General features: G+C 37.9%; 1 protein-coding gene across 1 annotated transcript; it reads right to left on the bottom strand.

The window, feature by feature from the left end:
* Positions 1 to 990: 990 nt before the first annotated feature.
* LOC117072149 lies at positions 991 to 23,889 on the bottom strand. The gene is made up of 5 exons (XM_033192095.1): positions 23,615 to 23,889; positions 14,528 to 14,574; positions 6,642 to 6,735; positions 4,442 to 4,535; positions 991 to 1,141 (listed from the first exon to the last, which is right to left on the bottom strand). The coding sequence occupies exons 1-5, from the start codon at positions 23,757 to 23,759 to the stop codon at positions 991 to 993; spliced, it is 531 nt and encodes a 176-aa protein (XP_033047986.1). The 5' UTR covers positions 23,760 to 23,889.
* Positions 23,890 to 25,757: the final 1,868 nt, after the last annotated feature.

The following is a 25,757-nucleotide window of genomic DNA, read 5'->3' as shown; positions in this document are numbered from 1 at the left end:
TAGCTTTTTGAAACATTTCATGATCCCGTTATCACCCAAACAATTTCTACATAACAAGGTCTAGGAGTTGACAAAGGAGTGTGTATGTGCTTACCATTTCATTGTTACCCTAAAAGGTTTACCCTGCTTCCCATCCAGATTTTGCAACCTAAAAGTATGGGTCCTGGGTTTTTCTACATTCCCTATTATTATGCCCCTGCAGCCCAAAGCACTAAAATAATCTGGAGACCCCCACCCCGCAAAGTTATTTTTTAATAGTAATTATAAAGGACTATGCAGTACTCTTTCCTCAGTCATATATTATTATGATGTAAAATTTTTCTTGTAGTCCAATTAAGTGAACAGGGGAATCATGATTTTGACTCCATTTGGGCTTTCAGGATCCAGACCTGGGTAGAGGATTGGGAGTGCCTGCCCAGGAACTGTGGGTGATCAGTCAAAGGAAGCCGAGATTTGAGTCCCGGACAAGGGAAAGCTTTGTAAGTGAGGGAAAGTTTAGAATTGAGTTGAGGAGAGTGGATAGTAGGTTAGCCAAGGAACTAGGTAAGATGAAGTGAATTAATCTGGGACAGCCTGCAAGAATTCCTGAAGACAAAGGTCATCTTTTGTTGGGTTGCTTTTGTGGAGTGGGAGTTGGGGTAGCAGGGGAAGCTATGAATATCCCCAACTGGGTTGGAAAATTTTAGCCCTTCTCTATCAATATTGTAATTTTACCAATCCCGGTCTAGCTATTGAGGTTACCAAAATGTATCATGGAAATGGGAAAAATGAAATCTATTGTTATGAGTCCTACCATACTTTGATTTTTGTTATTGTTGTTTTCAGAGACAGGGTCTTCCTCTGAGCCCAAGCTGGAATGCAGTGGTGCAATATGTATGCAATGCAAGGTGTTCATCATAACCTCGAATTTCTAGCCTCAAGCAAATCCTCCCACCTTGGCCTTTCAAAGCATTGAGATTACAGGTGTGAGTCACTGCACCTGGCCCCTACTCATACTTTAATTTTGATGTTTGGAACAAGGGAACAAGCTGTTACTGAAGGAGTCTGGGACGCTCTATCAAATAAATGAAAACACTTGCCAGTAGCACTGCAGTTGGGAACAGGAACTGTTTCTCGTCTTCCATAAAAATAGACACGATTTCTGTTCAAAATGATGATGAATTTAGAATTAGGCTTATTTTCAGAACAGTAAAAGTTACAGTTGGAACTATTTTTTTCATTAGACTCCTTTTTTTATTTTTTAATTATTTTTGAGACAGAGTCTTGCTCTGTCACCCAGGCTGGAAGTACAGTGGCACGATCTCAGCTCAGCTCACTGCAACCTCCACCTCCTGGGTTCAAGCAATTCCTGTGCCTCAGCCACCTGAGTAGCTGGGATTACAGGCACTCGCCACCACACCCAGTTAATTTTTGTATTTTTAGTAGAGACGGGGTTTTATCATGTTGGCCAGGCTGGTCTTGAACTCCTGGCCTCAAGTGATCCACCCACCTCGGCCTCCCAAAGTGTTAGGATTACAGGCATGAGCCACTGCACCCGGTCTTATGCAATATTCTATCACTGCTTTATTAAATTCTTCTTTTATCCCTCCACCAGGAGAATTAAAACATTTAATTAAGAAAAGCTATTAAAATAAATGGAATATCATTTAAAATATTCATAAACTAGAAATAGAATTAACAATTGCTTGTTTACTTGTCTGTGTCCCCTTAGTTATAAGCTCCATGAAGGCAAGGGTTTGATATTTCCTTTTTTTTCGTAGATGGAGTCTCACTATGTCACCCAGGCTGGAGTGCAGTGGTATATGATCTCAGCTCACTGCAACCTCTGCCTCCCGAATTCAAGTGATTCTCCTGCCTCGGCCTCCTGAGTAGCTGGGACCACAGGTGCGTGACACCATGCCCAGCTAAGTTTTGTATTTTTAGTAGAGATGGGGTTTCACCATGTTGACCAGGCTGGTCTCAAACTCCTGACCTCAGGTGATCTGCCCACCTCAGTCTCTCAAAGTGCTGGGATTACAGGTGTGAGCCAGCACGCCCAGCCTGATCTTTCTTGCTTATTGTTATATCCCTATGACAATGACATTGCTTAGTAGATAATAAATACTCAATAAATATTTGTTAAAAGAATAGATGACAATGAAGGAGGCATCAAGTACATGGACAGTGAAACAGTTGTATTCTCTAACATTTGGAACTTTTTAAAGTGCTTTAATTTTTATAAGCATAACTGCTGAATAATAACATTAGATCAAATGTACCTATAAGTATTTTGATATTTCATTGGTCATTCTATTTTTTTTTAAAAGAGTCATGTTTCTAAAACCTAACCAGGATCTTTGGTTTATGAAGTGCAGTAAGTCCTTAAGAAGATAAATTCCTCTACAGAATACAGCACTCATTGAATTAACAAGGTCTAGAAGATCTCTTGAAGAAATTCAGAAAGAAGAGATGGTGGATATACAGCAGAGTTAAACCAGAACTGAGTACAGTTGTTGGACCATATTTGCAGAGAGGCTTCAGGGTTTTTCATTTAAAATGTGGATAAAAGAAGCTTCAGTGATGGTTATTTGCTCAGGCCCCTATTCTTATGGGCAGAATTTGCTACTTATAAATACTATATAAAAAAGTGATGACACTTACAAGGAGCCAGGATCCTAAGAAGAAAATATATATTTAAAAAATTACAAAACAGATCCTTGCCACATATGTAATGTGCCCTATTGGTTCTTCTTTCTGATTTGCATGTGTATATGTGTATGCTTGTTTCAGAGGGGAAAAATAAGGAATACCTTCCATTCTATCCTACCTTGTCTTTGTATGTTAATAAGGAAAAGACCATCTCTAAGCCAGAAAAATACAAAGTTATTGACCAAGTTGAGGTCCTAAACAAGCAAATGGAACATTGGCCAATCCTTACCTTTTCTTTTTTTTTTTTTTTCTGCAAGCATTATGTTGACTTACCTTACCTTTTTATAAGCACATTTTACTTCCAGATTGACCTATACATGTGCATTTATCTTATTTTTGGGTCCTGTCTATCTTGTCTACAATTCCTTCTTATAAAAAGGGTATAATCTGAAGAAAGAAAATAATATCATATTGGGATGAAGGAGAAAAAACTAATTTGTTGATATGTAATGGACTATGCAAATACTCTCCAAACCTTCTGTGAACTCCCTTTGAAAAATTTATTTGAGGAGGTACTCCACCAAAAGGAAAAAATAAACCCTAAAAAGAGGAAGATATGGGACCCCCCAAATTCTCCTAATTCAGTACAACAGTAAAAAGAAACTAATTTTTGCATGTTAAAGCAGGAAGTCAGAAGACTTTAAGAAGAATATTTATAAGAAGAAAATGAATGTATTTTAGCAAATACAAAGATGAATGATCACAGTGATGAGAATAAAGATACATGTGTTTTTGTTAACGAGAAATAATGAAGATAATTTAAAACTCTAGAAAGTGCAAAAGCTGTATAGGAAAGTCACAATTAAGTAACATGAAGTAAGCTAAAATGTAGCATGATATCATGAAATAAAGAGTAAGAAAAGAGAATCTATTTGATCTTGGCACTTGATAATTCTTTTTCAAGCAATATAGGTTAGTGGCACAGAACTATATTTCTTACTCCACTTTGGTTGTTTATTAAACAATATTTATACAATCATGTATAAATATGTGTTATCCTTTTTAGTAGTTAACAAATTTTAGACTCAAATTATGGAGTAAGCATTTCAAGACATAATTATAGCCACAGAACAGAATGTAAATATTACACATTTGACAAGGTCAAATTAATGAGAAAGCTTATAGAATTTAGGAGATAAGAGGGAAGAGAGGATAAATGGAAGGAAGTATAGGGATCCAAATTTTCTTATCTTTAACAGGAGAAGGATTGAGATATAGAAACAAAGAATTAAATTGATTACTCAAAGTCAACAGGAGAAATATTAGTAATCTTAAGATCTAATAACTAAAAATAATGAAAAAGATAGTAACAACCCAAAAATAACATAATGATAATACCTACTAATAGCAAAAAAGTAAATAAAAATAAAAATGTGTATAGTGCAAGATAAATTTTTCTGCTTTAATGATTGGGGGTCAATAGATAACATCTAAAATTAATAAGTCATGAAAAGAAAACATAACCATCCAAATCAAATATATGGAGGTAACTACAGAAGAACTACAAATACAACCATACTAAAAGGACTGCTTCTGGGAAGACAGTGTTAGGGGTGGGGTGGGGGATGAGAAAGTAAAACTTTTTTTTTTTTCATTTTACAATTTCCGTACTTTTTGGATGTTTTTTCCTTACCATGTGGATATATTATTTTTATTACATAAAAAGGCAAAACACTTCCTGATGACTAGCTTAGTATTCTCTTCAATGGTATTACCCCAAAGTGCATTCTTAATAAGAATAAAATGAGCATACTCCTGCAGGTAAAAGTGATAGGCGCAGCAGTACCAAATGAATCCTGTAATTAGTATTGCAATGAGTAGAAGCATCACGATTCCAAACATGTCAACTGAAATGTATAAAAAAATATATATTTTAAGTTAACAGAACATCAGCAATTTCTGCTATTTTCATCTTTTCTAATATCATGCAATGTGATTCTTTAACAAATGATTATCGAAAGTAATGATACAATAACATACATTACATATTCCAATAAAACTACCATTAACACAACAATCACTAACATTTAAAAATAATCTGGGTTGCCGGGCGCGGTGGCTCAAGCCTGTAATCCCAGCACTTTGGGAGGCCGAGACGGGCGGATCACGAGGTCAGGAGATCGAGACCATCCTGGCTAACACGGTGAAACCCCGTCTCTACTAAAAAATACAAAAAAAAAACTAGCCGGGCGAGGTGGTGGGCGCCTGTAGTCCCAGCTACTCGGGAGGCTGAGGCAGGAGAATGGCGTAAACCCGGGAGGCGGAGCTTGCAGTGAGCTGAGATCCGGCCACTGTACTCTAGCCTGGGCGACAGAGCAAGACTCCGTCTCAAAAATAATAATAATAATAATAATCTGGGTTGCTAAAGGAGGTAACGTTTGATTTATTTATTTTTAAATTGGTGAACTATTAGGCTACTGGCTTAATTTTTCTTTATTTTACCTCTAAACTCATTTCTGGTACTATCTTAATAGATAAAACAACAAATCCCTCAGCCTGTTATATCTCTAAAGATACATCTAGATAGCAGGGAATGGTTTATTGTTTGAATTTCAGCAGTCCATTACCAAAGAGACAATCAATGCTTGCTGAGAAATCAGATTTCTACCCCTTGTAAACTTTTTTTTCTTATCTCAGTAAGCACAATGTAGTTTGTTAGCTTGGTGTGTTATAAAATGAAACTAGAAGGGCAAACATGAAATATGAGACTAGAGTTTGTGATCATACTAGTTACACAAAGTGTAACTTCTTTATAAGGCAAAAACACGTGTGATTTAAATATACCTGATAGTACCTGAAACAGAGATTTGAGGGCAAAATTTATATCTTTTTACTTCACTGAAGGAAAAAAGAAGACAACTGGTTGTTCTAGACTGCATTTTTTCACATAGCTAGAATTTACCTAGAAAGCTTTTTGTTTCCATTCTTTTTTTTTTTTTTTTTTTTTTTTTTTTTTTTTTTTTTTTTTTTGAGGCGGAGTCTCGCTCTGTCGCCCAGGCTGGAGTGCAGTGGCCGGATCTCAGCTCACTGCAAGCTCCGCCTCCCGGGTTTACGCCATTCTCCTGCCTCAGCCTCCCGAGTAGCTGGGACTACAGGCGCCCGCCACCTCGCCCGGCTAGTTTTTGTATTTTTAGTAGAGACGGGGTTTCACTGTATTAGCCAGGAGGGTCTCGATCTCCTGACCTCATGATCCGCCCGTCTCGGCCTCCCAAAGTGCTGGGATTACAGGCTTGAGCCACCGCGCCCGGCCTTGTTTCCATTCTTTAAGAAAACTTCTTAAATGGTGCTGGTACGTTTCCTGCCTTGGTAAGTATTGTATAACATACCAAAAGTCCAACATTTCAGTATAACTTAAAGATTCTTTGATGATTAATATTTGTTCACTCCTAGTTAATCATTATTCTGAATAGCAATTCTCAGTGTAGAATACATTAGCTGAAAAAATATAAGTTATAGCAATGTTTCTAGGTACAACATATCCTCAGACCAGGACTAGCTTATTTAAAAAATCCTGGAATTTCTAAAATGACATAAGAACATAAACATCCTTTAAGTGGGTTATGGATATCATACACTGGAGATTTTAGAAATGGAAATTTAAAGTATTCAGCTACTGGTATGGCAAAGCATCCACCAATCAAAATGAATGTTCACTTAATTTGAATGAATACTTTGCTGCAAACAACCAATAAGCCTATATCAGGAGGAAAGACCAATGAACATCCGTGGACTTGCTGTATTTTTATTTTTATTTTACTTAAAGTTCTGGGATACATGTGCAGAACGTGCAGGTTTATTACATAGGTATACATGTGCAATGGTGGTTTGGACTTGCTACATTTTAATATGTAAAGCAAATGTAATAATTTATAATCCTTCAAATGTAGCAAATCACTAGCGTTTGAAAGTCACTTGAAATAAAGAACATAAAAATTTAAATAAGGACAACTCACCTGCACAGTTTAACCAATATATAGAACTGAATTTACACCCGAAGTATGGAAAACAATATTTTTTGCATGTTTTTTCTTCACTACACCAAATACACTATATTTGGAAAGAGAAAAATAAAAGTGGTGTCCAAGTATAATAACCACAATCCCAGGAAGTTTTTAGTACTAATTCAGTAAGTATTCAATAAATAATAGCCATTATTATTATTATTATTATTATTATTTGTAGTAGATGCCTTTGGTAACTTCTTGAGATCTCTTTTGTCAGACCCATGCATCTAAACCTCAGCTGCAAAAAGTTTTGGCTCCCAATGGCTCACAGCTTCTCCTTTTCTTAGATAATGATGGGGACCACCTAGCCCACGAGGTTACTATTTCCCCAGGCCAGTGACTGACTGACATGGGGTTCCAAACAGTGGGCATCCTTGCCTCAAGTCAGGGACAACTCTACCTTGTGACTTTTTTTGCCCAAGGGCTGCCCATGATTCAGGCCAAGAGTGAGCTTTAGCCAAGACCTCATCTTTTCTTCGCTCTTCCCCTTATCTTCCCTGAGTCTCTCACTCCATAGGATTTTTGCTGAAGAGCAGTCACTCAAAAATCACATGCACTTGAACCCCTTTCTCAGACTCTACATTTAGGAAACAAAACCAAAGATATTATTTTACAAAGTAGTAATAAGAACTGCGGTAAATGGTTTTTAAAATCTCTCTATTACTCTTTCCATTCCTCTTGCCTGCATCCCCGACTCTTTCCTTTGGGATTGCTCCTCTGTTACTGCTCACTGGTGCTCAGATAATCACGCAGAAATAGGAAAATGGAATTCTAAGTCCCTTAAGCAAGGCATAAGGTGAAAAATATTATGGGAGGTAAAACCAGAATAACCTGGAAAAGTGAAAAAAAAAAAAAAAGACAAAGCGGTAAAAATGGCTGTCACTTACATAGGGCCTATCATGTGACAGGTACTATATTCTAAGTCCTTTATATATATCCACTCACTTCATACTGATGACAACCCGGTAATCTCGGTACTATTATGTCCACTTTATAGATGAGAACAAGAAGGCGCAGAGAAGTTAAATGACTTACATAAGATCGCATACCTAGTAAATAGGGGAGCCTGGGTTCTAACCTAAGTAGCATAGTTCCGTGCTGGTAACCAGTCCTGTAAGATTGAACCCAGACACTGCTGATCAATTCTTGCTGTACATCCTGGGACTAGCAGAGGTAATGATTCACTCCAACGTAAAGAACCACCCCTTAGACACAGGCCAGCTTTTGTTTCATGCTGGACAAGACTAAAGGTCAAATCAAGCCATTCAGTCAAATCTAAGATTGAAGTCACTTTCACTGAATGAGTCTTGTCCTCCTGGATGGTTGCCGAAAGACTGGAACTACAAAGATAAGGTCTAGATTCAAAGATTACAGCCCACAGAGACTTCTGGCCTTGGTTATTAGTACTCAGAGTCTCTAGGAATCAAGTCCAAGATCTAGTAGGGTTTTCAGGGAAATGAAGTGCCAGAAAAAAACCTAAACCTACAGCTAAGAGCTATGCGCACTTAAGTGCTAAGCTGATTCCCAGGCTCCAATAACCAAGTCCACCACAAGCGAGCTCCTAAAGAAGTGCAGTCCCCAGAAGAGACAATCTGCCCTATGCCTCTCTCTGGTTGGAGCTCAGAGAATAATGGAGAGTGGACTCCTTCGATAGCAGCTAGACTGGTGACCAACAACTCACCGCGCAGCCAGGGAAACCCAACAATGTATTACAGACTTGGAACATATTATAGGACTATTGGCCACTATCCTCCTTCTAAATGGGAGTGTTTACTGTTGTCATCCTGCTTTCTCTCTTCTGTTGAATAGTGGGTCTTTGGGAGTTGGTTTAACTGATTATATAACTAACTTGAAGGAGTGCATGGAGCTGTATTCAAACACAGTCAAGAGTAATGTACATCTCTCAGAGATTTCAGACTTAGAACTGGGGGCAGTAGCTGATAGTGACCTTGGGTAAGTCCAATTGCAGTTGAGATTTAGTTGCATTATTTTGCCAGGAGCATTTTTTAAAATATGGGGATGGAGAAAATAGAATATGTCTGTCCTGAAAGGTCAAGGGGGAAAAATAATAGACTGAAGTCTTTTATTTTTAAAATCTCTCTGCTACTTTGTGTCCCCATTCTTCTTTTTCTGGTAATCACACCCTCTTCTACTGAGGACCTCTTCCCCAAACCCTGTGTGGTCCGGTGGCTGCCAATCAGTTTTCCCTTACCCTATTTCTACTACTGGAATGGTCTTTTGACCCAGGCAGTAGCCTAGTAACAAATGTTGGACCAGACATAAAACCCCAATAGGGCCAATCAGAATCTTTAAGTTACAACTCTTTGAGTTACAGACATTGGGTTAGATCTGCTGGCAGCCAGCCCCTTGCCCAGCTGTATGCAGAATGTCCATTTACCACAAGAGAAAATAAAGTCAATTCCCGGAGGCAGGCAGAGCTGAGAGATGAAAGAAAAGAGGAAAATGAGAAGGACATCCTTTGGTTCAGTTGTGCAAGAAGGCAAGGCCACACCTGGTCTTCCCAATATTGTGAGCCAATGAATTCCCCTTTTTATTAAATTAGTTTGAGTTTGGCTGCTGTCCCTTACCACAAAAATATGTGACTAATACCTTAACTAAATCTAGAAAGTTATCAAAGACCAGAACTTCACATTGCCCCCAAGAACAGTATAATATAGTCAACATTCCTAAATTGGTAATATATAATTTAAGGTAAATTACATGATTTTTTCTTGTAGCTAAGGAAAATAACCCATGTAAGCCATCAGCCTCTTTGGAGTGTGACAACTGAGGAGCCAGCTAAAAGGCTTTAGAGTGATGGTTATTATGTTCTCATGGGAAAATTATAGTACTCATTTTAGGGTAGAGCTGTTTTATTAAGCTTATATGGACATCACAATTGCTATTTTAATAAAAATATCATTAAAATTAAAACATGCAGAAAGTGGGAAGGTACATAACAATATTTAGTGATTTAAGATTGTATAAATGGCTTAACATTATACCAGTGGTTGGGGAATGGGGTGTGTAGAAAATCCAGGATTGTTCCAGGTGAAAGAAAAGAATGGAGAGCAGATGGAGGAAAAAAAAGAAAAAAAAAAGCCAATGATTTCTAAAATTATGGGATAATGGTACCAGAAATAAACAAGTAAAGAACATGAGCTTCTTTGGGGAAGGCAAAATTATAAACTAAGTTAAGGAAATTTTGAGCATGATGTGATTAAAAAATAAAAACTATCCAGAAAGAAATGGCAATCAAGCAGCTGTGAGCATCACTGTTGGTGATCGTTAGATTTAAGGATGTGAATTTGGGATTTCTTTATATGCAGTTTGTGGCAGAGACCAGGACTGTGAAAGACATGGCACAAGGGTGAGGACACAGTGTGAAGAAACGCACTCATTTAGGAGATGAAGGAATGCACTCCTTCAGGAAAATGAAGAAGAGGAATTGGTAAAGGAAACAAAATGGTGAGGGAAGAAATAGGGCCTGTATAAAGCCAAGATCGCCAAGGAAGGAGCAAGTTTCCAAAAAGAATGAGTGATGACTTTGAAAGGTTGTTGCATTTGGTTATTGAGTCTTTTGTAACCTCTAAATCAGGTTGCTAAGGATTAAATCACACTGTGTGATAGGGAGGCAATGGTAGAATAAGCACAGAATAAGTACTTCAGCTTCTAGGAAGAAACAAAGAGAAGATTTGGTTTTGTTTGTTTTTTTCCATTTTGTCAGAACTCAGAAGGAAACCAATGCACAGAAATAGGCTGGATTTGTCATAGAGGGAACAAGGAAATGAGAAAGGCTTTGAGTTTGTGAATGTGCATGCGTTTCTGAGTATGACACATAGATAGAGGTGAGGACTAAGGGATTCACCTCAGAAATGAGAACAGATTTCTCAAGGGGAAAGTTAATATAAGAGAAAAGATATTGAATTGGTTCTGGTGAAAAATGAGGAAACTTGAACCTGCCAGATGGTCTTAAAATTCTCAAGGAAAGTCAAACTCTGAAAGGAGGATCATGCTAACAGTGGTAAAGGGCTGGGAATAGTTGCCATGGGAAATAATCCATGATACTGGTTGTCCATATATTTTTTCCAGCTGAAGGACTCCCAACAGGTGATGTCCACATGTTCGCTGGCATATCCAGATTCAGATCCATCACCTTGTCCACTCTCCTCGACTCCATGCCCTACCACACACACACACACACACAAACACACACACACAATTTTTCAGAAAAATAAATATCAAAGTGGGCATCTCTTTGTGAGTGGTAAGGTACGACATTTATAAATGCATTTTACAAGCATGTGAGTAACGGTCATTTCCTATGAACTGTGAGGTTGTGGGAGATTCAAAAATCCCACTAGGCTTACTATAACTTGACTCCTTTTTGTCTCAACCAACCATCCATATCAGGTCACAATTAGTGAGAAAGATGTGATTATAGAGAAAACCTAGAATCTACTCTGATTTTATTTAAGTCAATTGGCCAGAATCTTATGATATTCATTAGCAAAAAGCAAAAAAAAAAAAAAAAAGTACTTATGACAAGTCTCACCATTGTGACACCATGATTGAGAACTTTCGTTCCAAGCATGCAACAGGGATGCATAATGACTCTGAATAACAATAAAAGCACAGATTACAAGATGCTTCACCTTTTTTAATTAGCCTGATTTTTGAAATTTTATTTCTAATATAAAATATCAACAAAAATATAATACGTTTTTCATATGCTATGTTTATGAGTTGTGTGTGTATCGGGGGGTTGTAAATGTGATTTTTATGGATGGGTTTTTGGTAAGAATGTTTTCTAACTCTAGGAAGGCTAGTTCTGTACTGTGAAATCACCAGGAAATGTTTCAGATAGAATCTAAGAAAGATTCCCTTACAGTTAAGAAGAATAAACATGTCATTTATCATACAAATTGGAATATTTTGGGAAATGAAAAGGAGTTGGTATATATATATATATTCTCCAGGTCCATGGAGAAGTGGACATAAAGCAGCACAATATACCAACCAAGACATCTGTTCATCCTCCTAATTCTGTGTTGACCATGTGGAATTATCTCTTAGTTCATTCCTATGAGGTACAGGAAATCTTTTTAAAATTACACTCAAATTCACATATTCCCAGTATTTCCATAATGAATGATATTTAGAAAAATTTTAAAAATTCTCTACCGTGTTACACTGTAGAGTATACTGAATTAATTTACCCTTCTTTGAATGGCTCAAGAGTTAATTCAATAGTTATTGAATGCTTGCCATGTGTGGGAAATGTGTGAGGTGTTAGAGATATAAAGATGAATAAAACATGGACTGTGTCCTTAAGGAGCTGAGAACAAGGGGAAGGTGAGCATAAAAACAATTTAAATGATACGAGTTACAATTCAAAAATGTACATGTTCAAATCCAAAAGAGAGGTATAGGGGAAGTGCAGAAGGTATTCTTCCTCTAAAAGGAGGGATAAGAACAGGTAATGATGGGAAAAATGACAACAATGTTATCAGTCAGGGAATGAAGTTTACACCTAAGGCCTCAATTTTTTCCATAAAATTGGAGATGAATGCATCTGTTGATATTGATGGGATGGGGGAATTGCTGCTGTGGGAAATTTTAGGCAATATCGCTAACCAAAAGCAAGTGATAGGTAGTATTTGGGCTCAGGTGAGACCAGAAATTGTGACTTTGTAGCTTTATTCATCCAGATGTTGATGAAATATGCTCAAGCAGCAATCAGCTAGTGATGCATAGCAAAGGAAAATATAAACCAGAGGACCAATTGGAGCTGTGGAATGTGGGTCCAGTGCCATTAAAAATACGAGAGTGTATGCCGTTAAAAATAAGAGGGTGTACGCATTGCATGCCTGTATCAAAACATCTCATGTTCCCCATAAATATGTACACCTACTATGTACCCACAAAAAAATAAAATTTAAAATTAAAAAAAAAGAGAGCAAAGCCATCAAAGTAGAAGTAGTTTTTACAACTCCTAGGGAAATAATCGATCTAGGCAAGGATCATTGTTGGTTGCTAATATCATCAAATGCTAGACAATAAATCTTATCTACCTCCTAACGAAGGGCCTCTCAGCATGAAGCATTCCTACCAAAAAATTAAACAGAATCTGATAAGCCTTTATATCTAATTATCAGTTTATAAGAACAAAAGAACAGGGAAAAGAGGAACATGATAAAAGTCCAAAATTAATCCAAATCCTTTTGGAATTCAGTCCAAAATTAACCCAAATCCTTTTGGGATGTGACCAGCAAAATCCAGACTATGAGAAACCGAATAGGACAATCTAGTTTCTCCAACAAATAAGTTCCAAAAAAAGAAAATAAAAAGGGAGAAGGAACATATAGATTAAAATATACTTAAGGTATATATCAGCCAATTGCAATGTACGAATGTGATTCAAACAAACAAAAATGACTCAACAAGACAAATTTATTATTTTCTGGGTGCCTGATGATATAAAGATTATATTGTTAACTTTTAGGTATGATCATGGATGAACTTGTAATATTTAAGGTAAAATATCAATTAGAAATATATGCTTAAATATTTTTAAGTAAAATGATATGGTATCCATATCATCATTTGCTTCAAAATAATACATTTAGCAGGGAAGAGCATACATTGAAAAAAGTTGGTCAAGATGGTTCTTTGGGGTATAAAGCTTTATTATATTGCTTTCTTTATTGGTATATATGAAATTTTCCATTATAAAACATTTAACAACAACAAAAACTGGAAGAATATTGCATTCAGGTGAACAGCCATGAGAATTCACAGGAGGGAAGGAAGTCCATTGGAGAGGGCCAATAAACTGAAGGGAAAAGAAGAGGGTTAAAGGACTAGAGGATGCTCTTGTCTTGTTGAGGCTAAAGAGTAGGTACAGTATAAGGTAGTGAGAATGTAAAAGCCAATGTAGATTGTGCAGGGTTCAGAGATGCCACAGAAGTGATGTCTTACTACACAGGGTTGAGGAAGGCAGGACACTGAGACAGAGTATGTCTGGGTCATCGCTGGCTGTGGAAAGCATGTAAAGCAATGGTAGTACAAACTGGGTGGAGAATGCCATGAGCCAGAAGCCCAGGTCCTCATTAAAGTAGACGAGTGAAAGATGTTTATCTTCTTAGGGGAAGATAAGACAGGGCAGAGGGTGTATATCCAGATCACTATGAGAGACAGCAACTACTAGAGTGTGCCCTTTTCTAAGTAGTGACTTCAAGCTTCTGTTTTTGGTGTTGTCAGTTATCCAACACAAGTTAGACTACAGTGGTTTTTATGCAGCTTGCTGCAAACCTGTCTGTGACACAAAGTGGCCATTTCCCTCATAACTTATAGCATTTCTGCTTTCTTCCAAATCTGAAGTGAAGAGCAATGATTTCAGACATTTAATCATCAAAGAAGAGGAATCCAGCTACATTGTGGTTAAGGAACGGTATGTCATTCTTTCTAGTCTTTAGGAAATAGAAGTGGGAAGGAAATCGTCACCACATCTCAAAAGATATATCTTTTCCTTTACTTGCAAAAATTATTCCAAAATTTCAGTATAATTTTTTTCAAGCAAATAATTCTTTTCTTTTTGAAGTATAATTTTCCAGAAGGAAGTACATGTTTGTACTTAATTATCTCCATTGTTTATTTCTAGATCCTCAAAGAATGGTTTGAAATACATAAATAGATCTTAATAACTGTTATGAGTCATTCCTGTTATTAAAAAATTGTGTAAAACAAAGTTTAGCATATCTTTTAAATGACAACTGTAAATTGTGACTTTATAACGTTCCCAGAACAATTTCCTCATAAGAAAGTTAACTTACTTTCTTATCTTTTGTGCACAATTGACAACTCTTCTTTACAGCACATTCTACAAGAAAAAAAAATTAAGTCCAAAATTAATACAAATCCTTTTTGTTGTTCAATTTTACGTAAAAGTGCATTTCACTTAGTCATTCCTGTTTCAAGCCATATTCATCCATGCCTCAGCATTTTACTTCATTATTTTAATGTATTTAGACCCCCATCAGTACTGTATAAATCCTCTTAATCTTAAGTCTTTTCTCCTATTTCTTGGAAAAACATGAAATGGCATCATCCAACTTTGATGAGCCAAGTTCTGAAAAACAACCCCCAAAACACAGTAAGGAAAAACAAATTGGCAACTCCATTGTATTTTAAAATATCAAGTGTTGTTATTCAGGATGGTATTGCCAAGATATTCCTACTTAACTAACCCTTTAAATAGTTAAAAAAAAATTAATTCCTCATCTTTTTTTGCCACAAAGCTTTAAAAACTTCTCCCAAATGAGGATTTTCATTCCTCTAGTTTTATGGAAACACAAACAGTGTGATTTACATTTGAAAGTTCTAGAATAAAAACTATGAATTTGGAAAAAAGCATTTCAATGCCTCATTTTATTACTGCAACATCTCCTTAAAGAAATTAAGGAGTTAATCTGGAATTAATGTACTAGTTGTTTTGTGATACAGCAACAATAAAGTTGCTCTCTCTATTATTTTGGGGGCAGAGTTCTCAGGCTCTGTGGGAAAGGTCAGACCTTTCTATTTAATTTCAAATTGTTTGATTGGATGCAGATCTGATTTGGCTGGGGAAAAAATTTTACAGTTCAGTTTTTAAATTAAGTCCTATTGAATGTTACTTCCTCCTAGCCGAAAGTGTCCTTGAAATACCCATGGGAAAGTTGAGTGAAAGAAAAGGCAAGGTGAATGGTAAAGATTCTGCTGCCTTAGCTATGTGAAGGACAGCTGGCCTCAGGCTCCTTTCAGGAGGCAGAAGCAGGGAAACAGAGGACTCATGACTTGGCCACTGTTCTCAGAGTTCTACGTGTTTCCCACAGCTTTTTTGTAAACTAAAGTTTTTATTTTGGAATAATTTCAGATTCACAGAAAAACTGTAAAGATTCTACAGGGAGTTTCTGTATACCCTTCATCCAGTTTTCCAAATTTTTTTTTTTTTGAGACGGAGTCACTCTGTTGCCCAGGCTGGAGGGCAGTGGCATGATCTCCACTCACTGCCGGCTCCACCTCCCGGGTTCACGCCATTCTCCTGCCTCAGCCTCCCGAGTAGCTGGTACTACAGGCGCCCACCACCATGCCCGGCTAGTTTTTTATATTTTTAGTAGAGACAGGGTTTCACCATGTTAGCCAGGATGGTCTTGATCTCCTGACCTCGTGATCCGCCAGCCTCGGCCTCCCAAAGTGCTGGGATTACAGGCGTGAGCCACTGCGCTGGCCCTCCTATTGTCAATACTTTACACAATTAATCGAAACCAAGAAACTAACACTGGCACTTGACTTTTAACTAAACTCCAGGTTTTATCAGAATTTCACCAGTCTTTACACCAACGTCGTTTTTCTTTTCCAAGATCCCATCCAGAATACCACATTGCCTTTAGTCATCATATCTCCTCTGGTGTGCGACAATGTCTCACTCTTGCCTTGTTTTTCATGATATTGACAGTTTTGAGGACTACTGTCCTCAGTCCTTTCAGATATTTTGTAGAATGCCCCTCAACTAGGATTTGTCTGATGCTTTTCTCCTGATTAGATGGGAAATGAGTTTTGGCGAAGAGCGAAGAGATGAAGTTCCCTCCTCAACACAGTATGTCAGTAAATGGCCTGCTCAACCTCCATGGTTGAGGTTTAGATTGAGCATTTGTATAACTAACCAGCCATCTCTTTAATATTCATTTTTGCCCTTATTGGAAAACTAATGAGGATACAGCTGACCTATGTGTTACGTGAATCAGTAGGTTCTTTCTTCTGTTCTATTCCTAAAGAACAAGGTTCTAGCTATCTCCATGGCATTATCAGGTACCAGATTCTTTCACCCTAAAGGTGAAGAATCATATTTTCAAATGCCTAGACATACCTGGCATCAAAATATATTATGCCAAATATCAAAACAAAATTTTTTATTGGCATTGCAATACATTAATAATACAAAAATAAAGTTTATCTGCAAGGGAAAATTTTTCAAGAACAGCTAAGAGAAAAAAACAATGGGGGGTATATGTAAAATAATAAGATTTTATATATTACATTTCTTCTTATATTTTATTTACCTGTTACATCTATTTGAAAACTATATTGTTAGGTGAATAAAGGTTTGTCATATGTCATCTTGGTGTACTGTACTACATGTCAATATGGTATATCACTTTTTCTTTGACTTAATGGTTTCTTTTACTTAAATTCTGTTTTATATAATATTGCTACACTTACTTTCTTTTTCAGCAGCATTTGTAAGGTATATCCTATTCCATCTATTTATTCTTTATTCCTTTATTTTCTCTAGTGGCTTCAAAATACACATTCTATTTCTATTCCTGAGCTGTTATTTTAAAAATTTGGGGAGATATTTTATATGCATCTCTCTATCATCATTTAATCAGGATCTACATTCTCAACCTAGACAAAGATCCTAATATGTTTTTACTCTTCTCTTTCTCACCATACCACTTCCCAATTAAATAATTTAACTACTTAATAGCAGTTAAACTTCCATATGATTTCTGTATCATATGGATTTCAGAAATCAGATGGAATTTTAACTACTATTAAAGTTATTAATGATTATTAGACATATTTAAATTGCTGTTGACTTACAATAAATTATTTAGAATTAACTGTTCATTTTACTAGTTTCTTTGCTTACTACTCTTTCTTGAATCCCACATTTTCCCCTTGGATTCATTTTTCATTTCGCTGGATTATATTCTTGAGTATTTTTTTCAGATGTCTGTGAATGATAAACTCTTTGACTCTTCAAGTGTCCAAATGTTTTTATTTTGTATACCTTCTAGAGCACTGCCGGCTTAGTCTGTTAATATGTTCTAGTTTCAATGCCATTTTTTTCAAAACTTTAAAGATATTTTTTCTTCTTCTTCTTCTTTTTTTTTTTTTTTTTTTGGCAGAGTCTCATTCTGTCACCAGGCTAGTGTGCAGTAGCGTGATCTCAGCTCACTGCAACCTCTGCCTCCTGGGTTCAAGCAATTCTTCTGCCTCCGCCTCCCAAGTAGCTGGGACTACAAGTGTGTGCCACCACACCTGGCTAATTTTTACATTTTTAGTAGAGACAGGGTTTCATCATGTTGGCCATCTCCTGACCTCGTGATCCGCCCGCCTTGGCCCCCCAAAGTGCTGGGATTATAGGCGTGAGCCACCACGTCCCGCCCAAAGATTTTTTTTTGTATATTTTTCTTTAGTTCCTCTCTTCCATTCCTCTCCTCCTGAAACTCCTATTACATTAATGTTGGCATGAACTCTTGTCTCTTTTTTCTACAGGTTATCTCTTGTTCTTTTGTACTGCATTCTGTAAGAATTCCATGGCTCAATTATTGAGCTAGCTAATTCACTCTTCAGCTGTTTGTGTTTATTATACTTTTAATTTCCAAGATTTGTAATCTTTTCCAGAATAGCCTGTTCATGGATATCTCCATGAGAATACTAATCATAGTGCTGAGAGAGGCATCCATCCTAGACCCTGAGCATCTCTGGATTTCCTAGATAAGTGTGCCAAACTTCTTGGCCTAATTATCCTCTGACCTTGCACTTACTCTGTATCTGGTAACATAGTCAATTAAATAGGTCAAGGCAACCACAGTGTGACTATAGTCACAATTACTCCCCAGGGACTAGATTTTTTACTGCTTGCCATAAAAGTTCATAAGCTCTTAGTCCTAGCTTCCTTAGCTCCAGTGCAACTGGCTGCATTTGTAAGCACAATCTGGATACATTGCATTGCTCTATGGGACTTGGGGGCAGGAGATTTGGTGCTGCCATACCGACGTTCCTGCTGTTGGCTGTGCTATGAGTAATAAACTGTCCGGCACTGATTCATTGAGTCTTACTGTCTACTTTTAGCACCTATGGAGTTGTGGCAAGCCACTCTACTTGCTAGCTTAGTCATTTCCTTTGGAATCTTGTTAGTTCTTGCCATTTTCTATAAGAGAAGTTTCTAATTTCAAGGTGTTTTTTCCCCTCTATTAAATGTGTTTTAATAAATTGGTTCTTTCCTTTATTGGGTTTCATGATTCTTGATTGTGTTAGCACAATCAAGTTAGGATTTAGGTGTATGTATATAGGCTATTTCCACCTCTGTGGTGTGGGCGAGGATTGGGACATGCTGCCAAGTTCAGTGTGTTGGTAGTATATCTCTTCCTGCCTTTCTAGGCCAATAATTCACATTCATTGTTAACCTGGAGCAGTTGCCTCTGCTGCCTCTGCTGCCTGCTTCTTGAGACAATTGAGAAGGTGGAGAGGCAACCAGCCATAGTGCTTTAAGATCAGTTCCCAGGAAGCTGCTGCACAACTCCCTCGTGCTCTTTGTATTCACTGCTGCTGAGCTTGGAGCAACCCCAGAAACCACTCTTACATTAGTCTTCTCTTATGTGTGTTTTAGGCTGTGGCTTTCTCCATTAGTCTGATCTCAATTTCTGTTTCTCAGGGATTCTTAATATTTTCCGGCTCTCATCTTGTTTTCCAGCACTGTCATAATATATGTCTCTATCTCTATATCTAGTCATGTGCTGCATAACATTATCTTGGTCAACAGACTGCATATAGGATGGTGATCCCTTCAGATTATAATACTGTATATTTTCACTATTCCATTTCTATGTTTAGGTAAGTTTAGATACACAAATACTTACCATTGTGTTACAATTGCCTGCAGTATTCAGCATAGTAACATGCTGTATAGGTTTGCAGCCTAGGAGCAATAGGCTAATCTAGCCTAGGTGTACAGTAGGCTATACTACTGAGGTTTGTGTAAGTACACTCTATGACATTCACACAATGATGAAATTGCCTAACTATGCATTTCTCAGGATATCCCTCTGTCATTAAGCAACACATGACTGCATAATGTTTATTGAAAACTTACCATGTACTAGAAAATGTTCTGAGTGCATAACATAGATTAACTCATTTGATCCTCACAACAACCATTTACAGAAGATACTATTTTATTCTTATTTTACTAATAAGGAAATTGTGACACAGAAAGCATGGGCCTAGTAAGCAACAGAGCTGGGAAGGGAGTCCAGCCAGTGTGAACTGCTGCCTGTGATAACTGTGTTCTTCTGCCTCTCTGGTGAAACAAGTACTGTCAGAGAGGCGCAGCTAAGTATAGGAGCAACTATTCACTCAGATTAGGTGGACTAAAGGAAGGCATCATAGAAGAGGTGGGATCTGATCTAGGTCTCTCAATATCAGAATTCAGTTTTACATCACAATTCAGCATAATGTCAAATCCCCCATTTCTGGTAGTGGCAGAAAACCATAAACTTGCAATCTCAGTCAATTAATTCATCCTCCTTTGAATAAACATTTAGCTAAATGTAGGGTTTGCTCCTTCCCCCTTTACCTTGGGGATGCTATACTTTTCTGGGAGCAAAGGCTATGTGTTGCCCTGGTACTAGGGTGTGACTGGACTGAGTCCCCTCCTCCTTCCTTACTAGCCTCACTGTGTGAATCTCACCTGTCCACTTCTTAGGGAGTGTCATGTCTAGTATCTGTGGTCCTGCTGTGGTTTCTAGACATGAGGTCCAGTATTCTCTGGGAAAGACCTTTCCCTCTTCAATTTTGCCACCTCTTGTAAGAGCTGCCTTGCCTGTACCCCACCCACTATATTGGGAATTTTAGGGCTCTCTACTCTTTTCCCTACAAAATTCTTATGTCCAAGGGATTCTGACGTGCAGTCCTTAAGTCCATTTGCTAAGATACTTCTTCCTGCTACTATTACCTACTGTTTGGGAGCCATGTTAGCCTCATGTTATCTGTGAGACCAGTGGATTCAGAGTAAACTCTAGAAAGTGAATCACAAGTTCCTAATGTTTTCAGATTCCCCTTCAACCCATATGAGATTTTTATTATCTCACCCTCCCTTTACCTCAGCCAGAAGTGGTATACCAGGTTTCTCTCCTGGTTCCCCATCAGCATTTAAACCTTAGTGTCAATGCTCTAATCCTCCTAATACCTGCTTGCTGGTCAAAATTTGAAAGCACTTTTTGTCTTAAAGACGGCTATATGAAGTTAGGATCCAACCAGGAAAACAGAAATCACTTTGTGTATACATAACACTGGGAACTTAGTACCGAGGTTGGGTATGCAGATAATGAAAGAGGCTGAGAAGTTTACCAGGTGAAAGAAAGCAAAGTCCCACCTCCTCCCAGATAACAGCACCCCATAGGCTAGAGGACAGAGGAAGGAGGCAGCTACCAGAGACCACTACAGTAAGCTTACAGTATGTGACAAATATTCTTGGTGTGTTCACCATTAGCAGAAATAAACAAATGAAGAGAGAAAACTCAGAAGCCTTGCCTTATATTCAAATTATTTGACCTTCAGTTTATTTCCTTGGAGCTGTCTGCCTTTTAATTTCATTCTGATATCTTGCTATCAACTTCGAGGCTTGTTTCACTGAATATTTCTTGTTTGATTGTTCTCTAGCTCAAAGCACTTGTGGGAAATTTTCATGTTTCTTGAGTTGTGTTCTCTTCTAGGGTAGATTATTTGGGGGGCGTGTGTGTGTGTGTGTGTGTGTGTGTGTTTGCATGCTAACATATAGTCCTTTATTTCTTTATTTTGCTGTGCAGGGTTTACACAGTTGCTCTATTGTTTTCATTCTATTAATGATTACATAGCTCTGTTCAGACCTTCCATTTGTTCTGATACAGTGTAGATGAGATCTTAACCACCTTACCACGATCCTTGAGATTTTTTTCAAGAAGCTACAGTTTTATGGCATTTTAGGTTCTATTCACCCCATTGTTTTTAGCATTAGACAGGGGGGAGAACTCAAATGAGGCTGTGCCAGGCTTTGTTAGAATGTCTAACTCTGCTCTCTCTTTTGAGGTTTGTCGTTTTTCAATGCCAAAGTTTGCTAAAGCCTATGAAGGGGTTTCTTTGGACCCTTGATCTGCCCTCAAATCCAGCTTATAACTCAGGAACCTGAGTTTCCATCAGAGAGTCAGGCCCTCTCTCTTCAGGTCCTCATTCCACTTATTTCTCTTCAGTAGCCATTTTCTCTTCTCATCTTCAGAATAAGATAAAGAATAGGATACGCACTTAACTTGTTTCTCTCCAGATTTGGGAGAATCAATAAAAGTTCTTGTATTATAGTGACTCATTAGTTACCTCTAAGAGAGGGTGGTAACGTTTGGAGTCTTGCCATGCTGTGCTATTCTGTTCTGATCCAGAATCTTCCAGTTCTTTCCTTAGTTGCCACTTATTTTTTGCACTATGCCCCTTTGTTGTCTGGTTACTTCTAGTGAATAAAATTATCTAGGTTTCAGTACATTTTTTAATCCATTCATTAGATTCTAGAAGATTAACCTAAAGTTGCATCAAGTGCTTACTATAATTTCTTGAAATATTGATTACTAAGCTCTCAAATGTAAATGAACATCAGAGTTAGAAGCCCTGGGGATCAAAACAACTTGCTTAGCGTGAGGTCTCACTTGATGTGCGATCCTTCACAAAGTCCTGTCTGTTGTCTGTCACTCAGGGCATAATCTGGGACATAGATGAGGATCTCGTGAAGACTTAGAAGCCCCTTCTCAGTTTTGGAAGTGAAAAGTGTCATGATGTCTAAGAAACCATATCCTTGTTAGATGGGAAGATTAAATGCAAGCACTAAGGGGAACTGGCCCGAGACTAAGATGCAAGCATTCAGGGGAGGCCCTTGGCAGGCAAGCTGTTTCCTTAGAAACATGAACTCCAGCTGGCCAGCCCTAGAAGTGAGTTAGCTAGCAACAGAAACTTCCATCTTTGGAGATTATCTTATCTGTGTTTTTTTATTTATTTTATTTGTTTGCTTTCTTTTTTTTTTTTTTTTTTTTGTTCTTCATCAGTATTTTGATAAAGTCTTGTGAAAAATTTCCAGTATGAGTCCAAGTTTGCTAGGGAACAAAATGAATAATTTGTTTCTATGTTTGGACCTATGCTTTTAGGTGCTGTTTGTTGGGAGAAGGGGCCAGGATGGCACTGGAACACTATTTCTCTTAGAGTACGTATAGGGATGACCAAGAGGTTAAAAAAGATAAATCTATGGGAAAGATGAAACCAAAGAAAACAAGCTAGGTATTTTAATTCAGCATCCCCCCAACCCTACCCCCTCAAAGGAGATTCTTATTTCAGTGCAACGCTGAGAACTGTGGGTTTGGTTTTAGTAAGGAAGACTGATTTACTTACAGATACTAACATTCTTTTCTACTCTGGAAACCAGACAGCAGTAATTATTCTGTCTCATAGTCTTTGTAAAAATGGCAATCTTGGCTTTACAGGACACTTTCCAAGTAATTCAAATTCTGTCTCTTATTTTGTCTATACAGTTCCAATTTAGGATACTAAAAACCTTATTTCCAGGTTCATGAATTTAACTCAGCATGACTTTTAACATTTCAAATTTTTTTCAATTGGAAAGGGAAACCAAGAGATGCCTCCAAACTGAAGTAATTTGTTTTTTTTTTTTTTATGAAAAAGAACAAATAAAGCATTTTATTAACTAAGATCTTTAAAAACTTAAGAAAAAGGAACTATGACCATTGAGTGGGTTTGATTAGAACAAAACCCAACAACTTAATCACAACAAAAAGCTTATATGCCATAGGTCACGCAAAAAGTGATGAGGGAGAAACCATGCTTTTCCTCAAATTTAAAACTGTTTGAATCCTCCTTTCATATTTCAGATAAACCAAATTAATCTGAGTCCAATTTAACCGAGTTTCACCAAAACCATCTAGAGCCTTTAAAATGTCTTCCCACAACACCAAATGACAACTTTTGAGATGAAAATTCCAGTGCACCAGGATGGCACAATTAAAAGGAAAAACTACGCTGGAGCATATGGGGCACCCGCCTCAGGACTCCGGATCACTCACCCTCTTCAGTCTTATCTCTTGGTTTCTGATTGTTCCTGGAGCTGTGGAAAAAAACATTCTCTGAGAAGCTGATAAGCAATTGGATAAGAAAGAGGGAGAGAAAAACTGGCAGGAGGATCTGGCCCCATGCCCGCAGCCAGCACATCTCTCTTCAGACCTGGTGACCCCAGCCACTGGGAACCTGGCAGGCACCAGCTACAGTGTTGGACACTGAGACCTGCTCAGGGACTGTGACCTACCACAGCCCCGGGTCCTGAGGCTGCCACTTGTAAGCCCTGGATACCAGCATAATCAGTAGAACCTTAGAATCCCTAATGTTCTAGACAGAATGTGGAATGTTCGCAGTGCAATCCTGGTCGGCACTGAGTCCAGCTTCCTGGGCGCTGAATACCATATACAGTCAGTCCACTGGACTTGACTGAGGTCTATTTCCTCCAAATCAACACTTTTCCCTACTACATTGTTGTTTTTTGGAGAAAGACCTTGATTCTAATTTCCACTACGTGAATATGTGTACAGCGGTTGCACTCTTCCATGCTGCCTTTTCTCTGATGTAAATGAACCTATCACCCACTGCATTCCATGGGAGTGGTTGTGTGATCAATGAGTGGTGAGGCCGTGAAACTCACAGCTCTGTAAACCCTTGGTCTTGTCCTTGACTAGCCTGGTGATCCTGTTGATGTGCTCTAATGCAGTTTCCTGAAGGTTATGTTTTGGGTAGTACATAAATGTCTTTTATTTTCATAGTTATGAATTTATTTTAATGTGTATTGGAAAAATATAACCAGTAGTTATGATGATGTAATAGCAACAATATATGCTTTTAAAATAAATCTGTGCAAAAAAGGACAATTTTCATAAATATAAATAGTACACAACTTAAAGGATATGGCAAAACTTGGGGAGGTGATTCCAGAATGACTGAAATTTCAGCAATCTTGCCCCAGTGCGTGTGGCGGGGGAGGGGTAGAAGTGGGTGATGAAAACTTGTCCTTGACCAGGAATTATCTTGTTCTGTTTTTCAAAAATGATGAGGTGGGGGCCGGGCGCGGTGGCTCAAGCCTGTAATCCCAGCACTTTGGGAGGCCGAGACGGGCAGATCACGAGGTCAGGAGATCAAGATCATCCTGGCTAACACGGTGAAACCCCATCTCTACTAAAAAATACAAAAAACTAGCCGGGCGAGGTGGTGGGTGCCTGTAGTCCCAGCTACTCGGGAGGCCGAGGCAGGAGAATGGCGTAAACCCGGGAGGCAGAGCTTGCAGTGAGCTGAGATCCAGCCACTGCACTCCAGCCCGGGCGACAGAGCGAGACTCCTTCTCAAAAAAAAAAAAAAAAAAAAAAAATTATGAGGTGGGAAGATCGCTTGAGCCAAGACGTTCGAGGCTGCAGTGAGCTATGATTGCATCAGCACACTCCAGTCTAGGCAGTAGAGCAAGACCTTGTCTCTAAAAAAATTATTTAAAAAAAATTTAAAAAAAAAAAAGATGGAGTTTTCCCATAGTATTCCTGGCATATTGAGCTCAACTCATCCTGAGGACTATGGGTCGAGTATGGACAATAAAGATGGAGGAGGAGAAGATGTGTAGAGTTCCAGACTACTTTTTCTTTACCCATTTGCAATGCAGCTGACAGACAGAGGGTTATTAGCTATAATATAAAAAAGTGCTTTTATAAACTGACAAAAAAAAAGGACAAAAGATAAACAATAGGAAAATGGACAAGAGATGTGGAGAATCCATTGACAGAAAAACAAATCCAAGTAGCCAATGAATACATGAAAAAAATTGTTTAGAAACACTAGTACTAGGAACTAGGAAATTATAAATTAAAACTAATAATGTAAACATCAGGTAGGCAAGCATTTATAAAGAAAACAAAGATATCATTGGTGAAGTTGTGGGGGAAAAGGTACTATTATACTTTTTGGTGGAACTGTACATTGTTACAGTGTCTTGAGAAAGTAACCTTGCAGCAGCCATTAAAATGAAAAATACATATATTCTATGTGCATATTGTTTCTTGGAGACCTGCCCCTCACTGCCTCTCAGTTCTCACAGTGTGGGTGGAGTTCCAACTCCTACCTTGGAAGTAGGACATGAAAACTACATCTGAGCAAAGCAGGTCATAAAACTTCCCTGGC

This window comes from Trachypithecus francoisi, unplaced genomic scaffold (genome assembly GCF_009764315.1).
Source record: "Trachypithecus francoisi isolate TF-2019V2 unplaced genomic scaffold, Tfra_2.0 Lachesis_group4, whole genome shotgun sequence".
Lineage (NCBI taxonomy): Eukaryota > Metazoa > Chordata > Mammalia > Primates > Cercopithecidae > Trachypithecus > Trachypithecus francoisi.
The sequence above is the reverse complement of the archived record's forward strand: the minus strand, read 5'-3'. Positions and strand labels throughout refer to the sequence as shown.

Coding starts and splice junctions, on each gene's coding strand:
- LOC117072149 (XM_033192095.1), bottom strand. CDS start 23,759: ATGTGCTGGCTGCGGGCATGGGGCCAGATCCTCCTGCCAGTTTTTCTC. Junction 14,575..23,614: donor AAGAGATAAGACTGAAGAGG/GTGAGTGATCCG, acceptor TTTTTCTTGTAG/AATGTGCTGTAAAGAAGAGT. Junction 1,142..4,441: donor TATCACTTTTACCTGCAGGA/GTATGCTCATTT, acceptor CATTTTGAACAG/AAATCGTGTCTATTTTTATG.